Genomic DNA, 16,182 nt, shown 5'->3' with positions numbered 1-16,182 from the left:
CTTACTCTTGGAAATATTGACTTTCAATCCCAAAACCACTTCGAAACACCTCACAAGTTTCCTCGGATTATCCAACATAACATCATCTGCTTCATAAGAGAGAATAGTGTTGTCAGTGAATTGAAGGTGAGGGATTTGAAGACCCATGCTTGCCACTCTGAAACCTCAAAACAGGCTAGCCGCTTGATCCTTGTGCAACATTTTATTGAAAGCTTCTGCTGCCACCACAAACTGGAATGATAAAGTGGAGCTCCCTGACAAATTCCTCTAGATGTCTTGAAAAATCCTTTTGGGGACCCATTAACCAACACTGAGAGATTAGCCGACTGATGCATTCTTAGATCCAGCTTCTCCACCTTTACCCACCCAGCCGCCCGAGCATATAGTCAAGGAAGTCTAAGTTAATGTGATCATAAGCCTTCTCGATGTCTAGCTTGCAAACAATAACTTTGTTTATATGCCTTATATTGAGAATAAATGCACTCATGCACTATAGGGTCCTTATCCTTGCCTCGGTGGTAAACTCCGAGGAGTTTCAACACGAGGTCTGGGGTTTGAGTACCCATAGGTGGTGAAATCCCACTACGGCGTGAGTGCCCCGGGGGGGGGGGGGTGGAGTAGGCAGGTGAGGGTTAAAAAAAAGCACTATAAGTGCATGTGCACTATCAAGAATCCGCCTACCCGCGCAAACGCCCCTCGGACGGTCGGACCTTAGAAATCACCTGCGAGAACCACCTGAAGTCTATATGGGTACATTATTTAAAGAAACAAAAAAGAAATAATGGTACTTGCATAATTTTATTCATTTACTTTCTCATTGGCTGCTCAAGTGATTTGTAGGACCATGTTTTCAGGAAGCTAACTTGCAGAATGATTCTGGGAAAAGTTCTGAGTCTGGAAATGGTGCTTCAGCTGATTCAGAAGAAAGCAATCCTGGTCGGAATGGACCGCTTTCAATTCCTCTAGCTGCTCTCGGATTTGTTACTAGACTCGCCACTGGCTTGTTCTCTCGAGGAAGAAAACAGTCAGATGTACTGGGTTCAGATTCCAAAATTGCTGATGAACCTGGATTGCTGGAAAATGTCGAGGATTCAGAGAGAGAATTAGCTGACAATGAATTTACCTCTCAAGAAGCTGATGCTATAGATGATCATAGTCCAAACAATACTGGTGAAAATGCAGAGGAATGCGGTTCTGTGGCAGTTAACATGATTGTAGAACTGGACAGGGTAGAAAATATAAATGGCCAGATGTCTGAAGAATCTGATGCTGGCACAACCAGGGCATGTCATGAGGATAATCCTTGTAGATTTAAACGCTTTGATATTGCTAAAGATCCATTGGACCATTATTATCTTGATGGGAGCGGACAGGTATCAATATTTTCCTGTGTTGGTCAATTTCATTGCTCACTAACTGATCGCACAAGCCTAATGTTTGTATTTACAGTAGCATACATGGACATATGTTACATCTCCACTCACCCTTAAATCTCCTTAACTTTGTCTACTATGAAATTCAAACCCCGACCTTCAAACCCCTTGGGTTGCCCTTGTTAGATACGGCACATGGGCATGCGCATGGGATCTATATTGGATATAGCTCAGCTGTACCCAAATATTTGATGTTGAAAATAATTAGAAGTTGTAATGTACATGTGAAAATGAATAAGAATATTAAAAAAAAAAAATTCAATAATAATGAATAGCTTTGCTAAGCATATGCATGTGCAATAAAGCTCATATACATGCCACTGATGCCACACAGGCCAGCATGGCATGATAGGTCCGAGATCAAGTCCATCCATCAGAACGACACCATTATATTGATGCCCTAGTCCAAAAATCAGGTTGATTCCCTATTGTGGTGGGCCACAGGTTGCATAATATTGTACGGCACCACTATATAGGGCACACATGCTGAGTGGATTAGATCTGCTTTTGGAAAAAGATGTATAAGGTTGAACCAACTTGATGGATGGATTGGATCTTGCACCTATGTGCCATGCTAGCACATGTGGCATGTACATGAGCTTTATTGCACAGTCATGTGCACCTAGCAAAACTCAATGACAAAATACTGAAAATTACATATATTGCCCTGTCCGTGTACACTGAGATTTGGGAGTCAAGTGAAACACAATTTGATGCATGCACATACCAGAAACCATGCATGTGCCTTGGTAACACATCACCTTTACACGTATGCTCACATGCTCTAGAGATTTATGTCATTAGACTTGTGCCAAATGCATATGACATTAACACACATTAAAGAACCTAATTTGCAGAATAACAATGGTGGAAGGAAGTGGGTTAAGAAGGTTCAGCAAGACTGGAGCATCCTCGAGAAGAACTTACCTGGTAGGAATAATTTACTATTTTCTCAGTTAAGAGTTCAAAATGTCCACAAGGAAGAATCAGCTGACCTTTTGGTTGATATTTCATTACAGATGGGATTCACGTTAGAGTGTATGAGGACCGAATGGATCTCCTAAGGGCTGTGATAGTTGGAGCATATGGAACGCCTTACCAAGATGGTCTTTTCTTCTTTGATTTTCACCTTCCACCAGAATACCCTCAAGTTCCACCGGTGAGTGAAATTGATAGTGAATCCTGTCATGTTTTTGAATTTGAGAAATGTAATGGCTTGCTGGAGCAGGATTTCACATTTCTGAAATTTTCACCTTCCATGGGAGGCCAAGTCATAGTGACAGTGTCGATATGATGCACACGTATGTTAGATTTTTGCTGTCCATCTTGTGGGTTCCACGGTATGTGCCATAACAGTGGTGCGCATGTATGTGAGGTTTGGACCATCTATCTTGTGGGTTCCACTATGTATGTGCCATAGCCCCATGCGGTCATCATGTGGGCTACATGTGTTAAAATTTTGTTGGTTGGACGAAATGAACCAAGAGACTACACCCAACGTGCGTGCTTGCCCACTTGATGAACGGTCTAGCTTGATTTTCATGCCATGGTACATCCATTGTGGGGCCCATCTAATGAATGGTACATATCTCCTCTAATGTACTGCATTAGCATGCATAGGGAGAGTAGGATGCCTACTCTTGCAAGAGCCATGGCAATGCTCCTTTATTTTATATTAAATCATAGTTTCACTTCTAATTTCTTTTTGAAGGGTAACACTACCAGGGATTGAACCCTGGATCACTCACACACTACACTGTCTCTACCAGCTCATCTAACGAGCGGGAGACAGTTTCACTTCTAATATTGAGTTATTGGTAAGTATCTTGTTGGATTGATTAAACACCAATCTTTTCAGTTTTCTCTAACTCTGTCAGTGCCTCCAAACTGCAGTCAGCATACTATCATTCTGGTGGTTTGCGGTTAAACCCAAATTTATACGAGGATGGGAAGGTGTGCCTTAGCCTTTTAAATACATGGACTGGCAAAGGAAATGAAGTTTGGGACCCATCGTCTTCAAGCATCCTTCAAGTCCTAGTTTCACTCCAGGGTTTGGTACTCAATTCTAAGCCATATTTCAATGAGGCCGGATACGATAAGCAGGTTGGGACAGCCGAGGGAGAGAAGAATTCTTTATCCTACAATGAGAACACTTTCCTTCTAAATTGCAAGTCAATGTTGTATCTTCTCCGAAGGCCTCCCATGGTAAAAGCATTGTCTCCTTATGTTTCTCAGATTTAGTTGTCTTAGCTTTCTTTAGTTTCCGTCATTATTGCTCGTTGCCGCTGCTTTTATTCTTATTGTTACTATATTGTTAGGGTGCTGCTATTTTTTCCCACTTTGCTTGACAAATACACACCACTTTTATAACGGGTGCACTCCAGTGGCATCGCTGTCACCATAAGCTATAGTGGTATTGGCTAGATGTCGGAGCCACATGATGCATAAACAAAATCCGACCCGTCCATCAGATGTGTCAACGCATGTTACCTTCAGATTCCAAAAGTCAAGCTGATCTGTGAGTTGGGTAGGCCACACCATCAGGTTCAATTTGGGACGGAACACTTGCCATGTTGTTTATATGAAATCGTGGCTGTTCCGAACATTCATCTGGCCTGGATGAAGGGTTTGCCCACAACTCAAACTGTTTTGCGATTTAGGTGGGTCCTGTGCAAATCAAGGTTGGGCTTATCTCTTACATTGTTCTTTGTGTTGTGGCCCACCTAGTGCTCAGAGTAGAGTACCAGTGCATTGTTTGTATCGATGATGTTGGGGATATGGAAACATGTATCGGAATCACCAGAATTATCACTGATACTTAGAAAAATATTGTTGTTTGAGGGAAACATTAGGGAAAGGTTGGGAAAAAGGTGAAATTTTTTATTGATTCTTTAGGAGATGTTAAAAGACATGTTTACATGTAGGAATCAAAATATTGCGAAAAACACCTATACATAATAAGTTTCGAAACACATGGTCATAGGGGCATAACCATATGTTGTTGAAAAGTATAACAAAAAATTCAAAAATTTGTAGCCAATCAGTAGATTGGCCGCCATCACTTGTTAATATATAAAATTTCCACATTAATTATAGTGAAGAACACATTTTTACAAATTCCAATATAAAAATGGAAAAATTGGGATTTCCCTAATTTCCCCAAAATGTCACTTAAATGTAAAATTTTTTTTTTTCACCACAAATCCATGTCAATGCATGAGAATCATGCATAAACATGGATTTCCATTGCTATTCATGCTGACATTTGAAAAAAGAAAAAATTTCTATGGATTTTTCATCACCTTTAAGTTCCAACCTGTCCTTGTTTCGAGTTGAAGTCTTCCCAAATCCAAACCCTGATTTAATAGAAACCTAGAGTGATCGAAATCACCTAAAGAAAAAAAAATCCCCAAAAATGGAGTTTTTTTTTTTGGAAAAAATTCCAAATTTTAATCAATTTTTGCCTATTTACAAATGTTGCCATGGTTTCGGGGATATTATTGCCAATGTCAGTGAACTTTTATAAGGGATTTTTCTCAAATTATCGTTGGTATTGATAATATCGCCAAGTATAACCGATATTGTCGAAAATTTCAGCGAATATTTGAAAGTTTTTACACTTTGGCCCGTTTGGATAGAAGTAAATAGAGGTAAATGGGTGGAATCGGGAGTAAATGGAGGTAAATGGCATTTGAGGTGTGTTTGGATGGGAGTAAATGAAATGAAATAGGAGTAAATGAGCATGTAAATGAAATCCTCTCTACAAGAGAAGATTTGGTAGGAAATGGGGTGAAATGCCTTTTTGATCTCCCTTGGAGAGTCGCATGAGTAAACAAAGGTGCCATTATGCACATGTCCATCATACATGTGGCATGTTGATGATACTCCAAAACAATACAATTATGGGGCACATCACTAAAATCATACCAAAAGAATGATCCAAACCGTCCAAGGGTTGGTCATCTAAATGGACGGTTAAAAAACGTTGGCAGGTTTCTTGTTTTTGATCCTCACGTTTATGGCCTGCTCGAGACTCGAAATTTCCTTATTTTTTGCTAAAGTATATATTTCAATGGGCTTATTACAATTATTCTATTAAATATCACAGATGTACAATTGTACACTGAGTTGGGACATTAAAGCTGATTTGGGATAATCATATATATATATATATATATATATATATATATATATATTCCTTTGAATATATTGAAAAATTCAAATGCATTCCAATTCCTCTCATTTACTCCCATCCAAACAGAATATTTGGATTTCAAATGCATTCCATTTTCTCCCATCCAAACACAACTAAGTAAGCCATTTACTCCCTATTCATTTTCCTCCAATTCCATTTCCCATTTACCTCTATTTACAAGCTCTCAAACGAGCCCTTAGAGCAGTTTCGGTATCGTTGATCTATAATATCGCTGATATTTGGAACACTGGGCCCACCTGAGTGTTGGTTCGAGCTGATTTTTGGCACATGGTAGTAATATGAGGCGAAGCATTGTATGGACTGGTTAGATGGTCTTCATACATCACTTGGGCCCTACATCTGCATGGTATCACCATAAACTTGCAGTGGGACCGGTAGATTCTGGTGGTAAAGCTACTGGTACCACCAGAGCACAGCTCCTTTATTAATTACTAGAACTATATCATAAACTTGTATTTATTGTCTTACCAAAAGTAGAAAAGAAAGAGTGCATTTGTAGGTCTGGTGTGGTTAACATTAATCGACTCCATTCCATCATGCCCACTCACTATTTTTCAAATGACTGAAATGTTCTTAAAGTCTTCTAAAGCAGAGTTCATTTTGCGGGAACCGACTTTATTGCTTTATTTATTTATTTATTTTTCACTTGTGACCAATCATCTTATACAAATGCCATTATGACTAATGCTTTACAGTTCTATGAAGCAAATGTGGTTGTTATGCCTCATCAGAACCATTGATGTATTCTGCTGCCCCACAGATATGCTGTGTTAGAAGATTTAAGACTTGATGACCTATGGTGTAACTGAATGTCTGGCCCATGATGGAGTGGGGTGGTGGAACAGGATTCATGTAGCCAACTCCAAGTAATTGGTATAAGGCTTAGATGATGATGATGTGTTAAGACATATTTGATCAGAAAACTGTAGCAAATGTGGTTATTATGCTTCTAATCAGATCCATTGATCTATTGGCTGCCACATGGATGGGCTGTGTTAAAAGACTAACGGGATTGGAAAACTGTGACAATATTGTTGTGAAATTTCCCATTGAATGTACACTCGTCTTCCCCCCCCCCCCCCCCAACACACACACACACTTTGACCTCCCCTGTTCAGGCCACTGATTGGATGACTAATACAATCTGATTTACTGAATTCTTGTGAGATGGTCTATCCACATGGTGTCTCACCACGTCAACAGTTGTGAACAGTGTCACTAAGTTCCATATGAACAATGGAGATATTTCAATGTGCATCATGAAGCACATGCTTCATATTCGCATTCATCATTATCTTAAATGGATACTTCAAAATAGTGTCTGTCATTTGTACTGAAGATAGTGGGGTACATGTTTGAATGAAGGGGCCCTTTGGACAGAACCACAACTCTCACCTAATCTAACATCATCACTATCAATGTTGTCAAAATTGTTATCGTTAGTGTTTGAAATATCGGTATCGCGTAATGTATTGCATGCTTGGGATATAGATATGTATCGGTTATCGCATGGGATATATGGTTTGTATTGCGTAATTTATCACACTTTTCGAGAAACATAAGGAAACATTGGGAAAATGCTCGAATTTTTCAATGAAACTTCAGGGATTATTAAAAATCACCTTAATCCACACTTTTAAATCATAAAATCTCAAAAAAAAAAAAAGTGCATAAAATAGGTTTCCTTTGTATAGGGTCCTAAGTTATGCGTTGTCCAATTGAACTAAAACAACTATATTCAAATATGTTGCATAACATTTATAAAAGCATCAAGACATGTATATCTACATTGTCCATCTATTTTGCCACCTTAATTTACAGCATCATACCAAAAATGAAGCATATCCAATTATCAAGTGGACCATGTCATAGGAAACAATATTGATTGAAGGCCCTACCATTAAAATCTTCTTAGGGCTCACCTTAATTTTTTGTAGTGTTTATTTACCATCCAATTGTTGATAAGTTCACATAAGCCTAGATGAAAGGAAAAAACAAATATCAAATTGATCCAGAACTTTTGTGGCCCATTAATAGTTAATCACAACTTTTTCCTTTGGTATGGTCCACCTGATAATTGGATGTGCTTCGTTTTTTGGATAATACACTAAAATGATTTGGAAAAATGGATGAACGACATGGATACAAAATACATACATTAAGTTGGGCCTCGCATTAAGGGCCGCGCCGTCTTGGGTAAGTATTGGGTCTCACCTAATCCGTTCTCCAATTCCTGACATTGATATCTTTACTTTTTGATAGGTCTTGGCTCAAAAAATAAAGTAGATTGTGTGGGCCCCATGCACTGTGTCCATGCCGTCCGTTCGTTTTTTTGGATCATTTTAAAGCCTGAGAAAAAAATGGGGCAAATCTAGAGATCAAGTGGACCACATCAGAGGACATATGTAATATGGTGGGACCCTGACTATGGGGCCACCTCGACGTAATATGGTGTATATACACCGTCAATTCATTTTGGCATATTATTTTAGGGAATGGGCCAAAAAATGAGGCAAATCCACCACACGAAAAAGTGGTCATTGAATGACCACCATTAAAAATTTTTTAGGGGCTACGAAAGTTTTGGATCAAGCTAATATTTATGTTTTCCCTTCATCTAGGTCTGCCGGACCTTATGAACAGATTGGATGGCAAATAAGCATCATGATGGGTCCTAGGAAAGCTTCAACAGCGGATATCATTGCCACCACGACTTCCTGTCATGTGGTCCACTTGAGCCTTATATTTACCTACATTTTAGGCTTATACCCTAAAATGACCTATCAAAATGGATGGACGGTGTGGATAAAACATGTATATCATGGTGGGTCCTACAGAGCCTCTGACAGGGCTGTCCGTGTCCAAGGCTTTCAATCCGTGCCAGATGTGGATTTCCTGCAAAAGGCTTTTGCAAGAAATTCCTACGCTGGGATGCTAGGTGGGGCCCACTGTGATGTTTGTGAGAAATCCACCCCGTCCATCCATTTTGCGAGCTCATTTTAGGAGATGCGACTAAAAATGAGGTGGATCCAAAACTCAAGTGGGCCATACGAGAGGGAAAACTGGGGAAAGAGTTTTCTACTGTTGAAACTTTTCTGGGATCCACCTTGATGTTTATATGCCATCCAAACCGTTTATGAGGTCATTCCCACTGGGATGAAGTGAAAACATAAAAAACTTATTGTGATACGAAACTTCTGTGGCCATAAAAATGTTTCAACGATGGTCATTGAATCCCTATTGTTTCCTCTCGTGCGGCCCACCTGAGTTTTGGATCCACCCCATTTTCGGTCGCATGTCCTAAAATGATCTTGCAAAACAGATGGATGTAGCGGATTTCTCACAAACATCATAGTGGGCCCCACCTAACATCCCAGCGCAAGTACTTCATGTGTGAAAGTCTTTCGCATGAAATTTGCATCCTACCGCGTGATAAAAAAGGCTCGGAAGCCCTATTTGGAAGCAAAGAGGGTTTCGGCCCCTAAAACCCTATTTTTACTCCCAAATCTTCGGATTTCTCTAGATTTTTTTCACATTAACTTCCGAAAGCAATTCCCTATGAACAACGTGCTTCGATTCGAATGGCCCACTAAATTCAGCTTCTGATTAGGGCAACCTCTTTTACAAGTACGGAAATCCACATTGTTGAAAGTTTCTCTCTTTTAATTTATTTTTCCCTCATTTTTTCAGATATTTACATACAATAAAAAAATTTCGTAGTATCTTTTGACGGGTTTCGTATCGCTGGATTGCGATACCGATAATATCGGCCGATAGTATTGATATTGTGAACATTGGTTATCGTATCGCAAATCGTAATAGGTGTTGAATTATATCGAATCGCAAATCGTATCATAAATTGTAAGATTTTTTCTCGTTTATATATATATATATATATATATATATATATATATATATATATATATATATATATATATATATATATATATATATATATATATATAAGTAAGTCATAAAAGATTAAAAACTCATCAATCATCCATTTACCATCAGCATGTACCCTGATCCATAGCTCAAGTGGTAGACTGAGTGAAAGATACCTCGTTTCAACATTGAGGTCTTGGGATCGATCCCTAGTGGGGGTGGCTAATAGTGAAGTGTGAACTGACAGTGGGGTGTACTAACAAGCTAACAAAAAAAAAGTAATACATATCATGATATTATCAATTGAGAAAATGTATACAATATACATATCATGATAGTAAAGGATTGTTGTCTTTTTCCTTCATTTTCTTTTCTTGTGTTTTGAAAAATTTACCTTAAAAAACATACAAGAGTCCTTAAAAATTTGTTTTGTACTTTATTGAGTGTAGATTCATGTTAGAAAAAATGGCATTTGATTCAATTGTGAGTTGAAAGATATCTTAATTTCTTTGTTTTGGGTTTTTGAATATCAAAATCCCCAAATCTCTCTCTCTCTCTCTCTCTCTCTCTCTCTCTCTCTCTCTCAAAAGAAAAAATGAGGACATTTTTAATAGGGGAGCCTTTTTCATATTTTATGAGCAAAAGGGTACAAAGAAAAGGAAAAATTTTGAATAAAAAATAATAATAAATCAAAATTTTAGTATTTTTTGGGCCCATTTACGCAGTCTACAATTATCTTACGATTCATACGATAATCGTACGATTATTCAGGATTTACGATTTGGGTGTATGGTTCAAATCGTACACCCATACAATACGATATGAGTCATACGATTCATATCTTGAATTGTACGATTTTGATAACATTGATCACCATCATCATCTAAGCCTTAACCCAACTAATTGGGGTTAGCTACATGAATCTTGTTCCGCCATTCCACTTTATCAAAGGCCGTAACTTAAGTTACACCATTGGTCATCGAGTCTTTTCTTACTACCTCCATGCATGTCCTTTTGGGCCTTCCCCTCTCCCCGGTGGCTTCAACTTGAACCAACTCACTCCTAACCAACCACTCTTGGTCTTTATTGCACATGACCAAAGTCTGCTTTCCCTCATCTTATTACCTATTGGCGCTACTCCTAATTTTCCTCAAATTCTTTTATTTCTAATTCTATCCTTCCTTGTCTTGCCACTAATCCATCTCAACATCCTCTTTTCAGCGACACCCATCCTATGAACATGTTTCTTAACTTCCCAACATTCTGTCCCATAAGGTATGGCTGGTCTTATAGCTATCCTATAAAATTTCCCTTTAGTTTGAGTGGTACACGACGATCATATAGAACATCCGAGGCATATCTCCATTTCTTCCATCCAGCTTGAATTCTATGGGCAACATCCTTCTTAATCTCCACTTTTATGAATTACTAAGCTAATATCGAAAGTGATAATTTTGGGAAATCTCTTGGTAAGTAATTCTTCATTGCCACTCCTATTGTTACTAAAATTGCACTCCATATACTTTGTTTTAAGCTGACTAAATTTAAATACTTTAGATTCTAAAGCACCCCTCCATAAATCTATGCCCTCCCTCATCTTGTCAATCAAAGCTATGTCATTTGCAAACAACATACACCATGGGATCTCTTCAAGCAAATGCCTCGTTAAATTTTTCACAACCAATTTGAAAAGGTCAGAGCTAAATGCCGACCCTTGGCACAAGCCTACAGTAATTGGGTACTCATTTGTCTCTCCATGCATTTGTTACTAAATCTAATATGTTATTTAAAATTACTGCAATTTCTGTTAGCTTGCAACAATTATTTCAGTCACTACCAAAGCATACAAGGCCCTTTTTTTTTGTTTTCTTCCACTTCATGTAGAGAGTCATTTTTTCTTGCCATCTTTCATCAAATGAATTTTGGTAGGGTTTTATACCATTAAAGATCAGGGCTGTTGATTTTCATGAGGGATTGTTGTCTATACTCCGGAGGGTTGATGGATACATCCTTTCTTTCTTCTGGTAGCACAATGGTACAAAGTTGTGCTCTTGCAATATCAACCCTTGAACGAAAGGGTGTGTCTATAGACTATGGCAGGTGTAACTAGTGGTTCCCTTTTCAAAAATGTCTGATTAATGTCTAATAACAATGGTTATTACAGCATTTTGAAGAGCTTGTCAAGCAGCATTTCCAAAGGCGTGGCTATTACATACTCAAAGCATGCGACGCATATATGGAAGGTTGTTTAGTTGGTTCTCTCACAAAAGATGCTTGCAGAAATGAAAAGAGCAGTGAGAACTCAAACTCAGTTGGTTTCAAGCTTATGCTGGCTAAGATTGTGCCCAAGCTGGATTCAGCTCTAATGGAAGTTGGAGCTGACCGTTACCAATTCAAGCACCTACTTCAGTCATAGTGCATCACTCAAAAGGGATAATATTTCTACATTTCCTTTTGATGCAAGGTGGGCTGCAACGATTCTCAAGGTATTTGTACAAATACTTTCCAACTGTAAAATTTTACCTTCACTTCTGATGATTGATGGTTGCTTGTTGTATGCTGTAGAAATGATCCGTCCATCAATCTCTCTGACCCGAAGCATCCTTCTGTTCCATTGAGAGGCTGGTTTTATTTGTATTTCTCACCCTAACACCAATGGTTGTTTGGATCAAGTTGCAGGGTCTCTTCTGCACAATAGGAAAGAGGAAAAAGGAAAAAGGGAAAAAAGGAAAAAACAAAAACAAAAACCAAAAAACAAAGAAAGTTGGGGTTGATTAACCTTTGCTCCACTGTGGCCCGGTAGTTTTTTAACCGACCATTCGAATTGATATAGTGTTGAAGTGATGATAGAATGACAAAGACTATAAATAATGATTTTATTCATGGCTACATGGAATGCATGGCCTTTCTCTTTCTAAAATGGTTAATTTAAGTTTCATTGAAGCAGCAGTACCTTTGATCCTGTGTATAGAATTCCCATTCATGGTTGGTTGCTATCTGATTTATTTATTTTTAATCGATGATTAGTGGCAACTGTTAGTTATCATGTCACCCTTTTATTCCAAGAATCTTTTTCTTTCTCACTAGGCATTTCCATTAGACTCTAGGCTTCTATTGCCCTTTTTTCTGCATTGACTGTTTGTGGTGATTTTTGCATCATTGGAGGCAGGTTGGTAGTTCTAGCATATTGTGCTCCGACTACACGTCATGGCAGCAGAGAGTTTCTCAATGCATCCTAATCACCACAAATGTGATTTCTTGCCAAATGACAAACCAGGGCTACAAATTGTTATATGCACAAAGGGTCCCCAAAACCAGCAAGCAGACTCTGATGGGCTCCTAAGGTGGGCTTTAAAAAAAAAAAAAAAAAAAAAAAAACCAAAACAAAAACAAAAAAATCTTTTTGTGTGTGTGTGTGTGGTGCCTAAGCTCCCTTTAGGGCCAAGGACCCGATGGAATGATCCTCTTGGGAGGGTGCTCTAGTTTTGAAGCTGGTTTGATCTTTGAAAAGTTTATGAGGCCCTACTTGGAAGGTTTGTTAAAACTCATATACTGCAATACTATATGTTGCCAGAGCTAAGCCCTTCTATTGGTATCCAGAATTCTATAGTCCACATTTTGGGAGCATTTAGATGCTACAGTATCTGCATTGATTTCAAAGGCATATGGCACTGGTTGAAAGTTAACTAGCAATCAAATTAAATTATGCTCGCTTGTGAAGAACAGATTGATTTTGATGGGGAGCAAGCATGGGAGTGGAGTTGCACACATTCCCTAACAAAAACCTTATTTTCATAACTGAGGCGAATCGAGTTGCACACTTTCTCATACAGGACCCCATTTCATTACTGAACGGTTGCCAAGGTGCATTTTACTTCACCATCTTATGAACACATTCCCATGCATAAGAGATTTTACGAGCTTATGTTTGGTAATCTTCACATTCCCGATTGAAACCCCATTTCAAATTAGGCCTGCGCCGTCATATATTTGGTGATGTGAACTAAGCAACGTGTACTTGGTTGGATCGAGGTCCCAAAGTTTGACCTAAATTACTAAATGGGTCAGGTCTTAGTCCTCTCAAAATCAACCCTACCCGACCCAAGTAAGATCCATTTTTTAAATAGGTCTCGTTTGTGTGAAATGGACCCAACCCACGCGACCAAACTCAGATGCAAGAAGTAATTAACTGTGACTTTTCTTCCTTTGGGCTACTATAGGAAAAGTATGCCACCTTTTCCCAATATCTAGTTTCCTATCAAGATGGATCTCTCGGAGCCCGAAATAACAAACTCCTGTCCGAGTCCATTGGAATCACCCCTAACTCAATCCAAACTAGCCTAGAGCTTAATCCAAGCCATTCAAATCCTAAAATAAGGTTACATTGACCTCATGGTGGCAGCGAAATCCAAATTCCACTAACCCATTTTTACACCTAGAAGCTGCCATGGGTCCTTGCAATGAACAACAAATCAATCATACATCAAAATTCCTACAAGAGATAGGTAGCAGAAATCCAATTTCTGTATCATATTTTCCCATCCGAAAAATGCCATGAGCCCCAATAATAAAAAGCCAGTCAGTCAATTTTCGCCACCTGCTTTTTTTTTTTTTTTTCTCCGAAGAATACCATCAATTTTACCATCAATTTTAGCAATTGACGGCCAATTAGCTTGATGTCAAGATTGGATCAACCACTGCTTAGAGGAAATTGAATTCTGCCTTCTGTGACAACTCAATTATGATATCATTTCCATAATTTTTAAAATTTTCTATCAAACTCACCTTTAATCATAAGCCCTTTTCAACCTTATTAACAAAAAATCATTGAAAGAAAACGAGAAGATGCCACGTGCTACAAGGGGTTCCAAGAGCCAATCACAATAAGGCTGGTGGTATTTTATCCCTAATCTTTATCCAAACTATCAAAATGCCATTACCTTTACTTATGTAAACCCTTCACCCCCTCATTTCCAACAACAGAAAATCAACTCAAGCCATCAACAACCTAAACACCTAAGCCCTATCCTCTCTCATAGCCTTTACCATAATCCACTTTCTCCTAATAAGGTCATTGAGATAGGTCCTAGGTGTAGGGCCCGAATGGAAGAGCTCAATCATCTTCTCCCCATGGATCAGTGCTAGTGTTTTGCCTTCCCAGCTCACATCGCCAAGGACTAATCACCTTGTGATCTCGATTTCATAGAGTAGGGTGTGGAATCTAAGAGCTCTGACTATCTTCTCCTAACGATGAGTGTCAAAGTTTTCCTTTGTCTACTCATATCTCTAATTCCCTTGGTTAATTTGAGTTGTTCATTTTATTGCTTTTATTTATATTATTTTACATTTTGTATACTGCTCGTCTTCTTTCTTACACACCTCCTCTATTGTATATTTGCTTTCTTTTTTATTTTATTTCTTTATATACTTTCAAGCAATATTCTAAAATTGAAATATAAAAAATCATAAATTTCATATAGGACCGTACATATATATGGGCAGAGAACCATTATTCTCGGTAACCAAGGCCTTTACTAAGAATCCATGGACATAGACCACATGCGTAGTCATTCAAATCCAAACAGTTCAGTTTAACCACTAGGTCACCGTGGTCCTACAATGTTAGCTTGCCAGTTTCGAGATGTTGGCTAGTAGAGACTACAAACACATTTCATCATCCCTCCACGTCACATTCCTTTCCACCTTTAAACCGCCATCCCAGTGAGCCCTGCCTAGTACATGTCTCACAGATTGATGACTCCACTAGTGAATAATCACTAACCAATGCTGACTTGAAACATTAGATTTTGAATTTTTGAGATTCTTGATGTTCTAGTCCACTTTTTCTCTCCATTTTGTGGTGAGGTCCTTAGGGTATACACGCAGAAAAATTGTGTATCATACAATTTTTATCAAGGAACCCTCCTAAGAAAATTCCAATTGCAGCAACATCAAATTTCTAAGTCAAATAAACTACAGATGGTCGTGATCATATTGTTGGAGATTGGAGCCGTGGAATCACACAGATCTAGATCTAGGATAGCAATTCAAGAGCAACAAGCAATCACAAGAGAACACAACGATTTAACGTGGAAAACCCTTGCGGGAAAAAACCACGGCACAAAGCGACAGAAATCTACTATGAAATAGAAATTACAAGGGAGAGGACTTACCCGATTTGAATAATCTCGAATCTAACTCTTGCTACACCCTTTGAAAACTTTAAAACCCTTTTAGGAACCCTTGGAACTCCTTTAAAAAGCCTTGGAATATTTTAGAATAGCCCTACGGACCCCTATTTATAGATTAGGAAACACTCCTTTCGCACCTTTGCAAAACCGCCTCGAATTTATGTAGTCCGTACAAAATCCGCGCAGAATCTGCATAACCCTCGACTAGTCGAGACATGTCCTCGACTAGTTGAAAGACCTCTTTGACCGGTCGAGCCTGATCCTCGACTGGTTGACACCAAAAAATCCCGCTTGTTGGACTTTGAGTCGAGCGGGCCTCGACTGGTCGAGTAGCCCGCTTGAGAGTAGAAGTCTTGAAGACTTTTCTTTTGACAACAATCTCCACCAAGTCTTTAATCTTCAACTGTGTAGCTTCTAAGCCTCTTCTCTTATCTCTGCATTGCATCATAGCTTTAAT

General features: G+C 38.7%; 1 protein-coding gene across 6 annotated transcripts in view; it reads left to right on the top strand.

The window, feature by feature from the left end:
- Positions 1–12,859, top strand: part of LOC131237171 (probable ubiquitin-conjugating enzyme E2 23) — a 49,865-nt gene extending 37,006 nt beyond the window's left edge. The window contains exons 4-9 of one of the 6 annotated variants that reach the window (XR_009167085.1): positions 855–1,373; positions 2,291–2,363; positions 2,453–2,592; positions 3,327–3,638; positions 11,699–12,020; positions 12,704–12,859. Coding sequence is in view for 2 of the 6 variants with exons in the window: in XM_058234842.1 (XP_058090825.1) it covers positions 855–1,373; positions 2,291–2,363; positions 2,453–2,592; positions 3,327–3,638; positions 11,699–11,950 (1,296 nt within the window). In the remaining 4 variants the exon portion in view is untranslated. Of the gene's footprint in view, positions 1–854; positions 1,374–2,290; positions 2,364–2,452; positions 2,593–3,326; positions 3,639–11,698; positions 12,551–12,703 lie in introns of those variants that run through there. The other 5 variants (XR_009167083.1, XR_009167084.1, XR_009167082.1 and 2 more) reach the window with 5 other exon arrangements.
- The last annotated feature ends 3,323 nt before the right edge of the window (positions 12,860–16,182 follow it).

The sequence above is a fragment of the Magnolia sinica genome, chromosome 2, assembly GCF_029962835.1.
Source record: "Magnolia sinica isolate HGM2019 chromosome 2, MsV1, whole genome shotgun sequence".
Taxonomy (NCBI): Eukaryota; Viridiplantae; Streptophyta; class Magnoliopsida; order Magnoliales; family Magnoliaceae; genus Magnolia; species Magnolia sinica.
The sequence above is the reverse complement of the archived record's forward strand: the minus strand, read 5'-3'. Positions and strand labels throughout refer to the sequence as shown.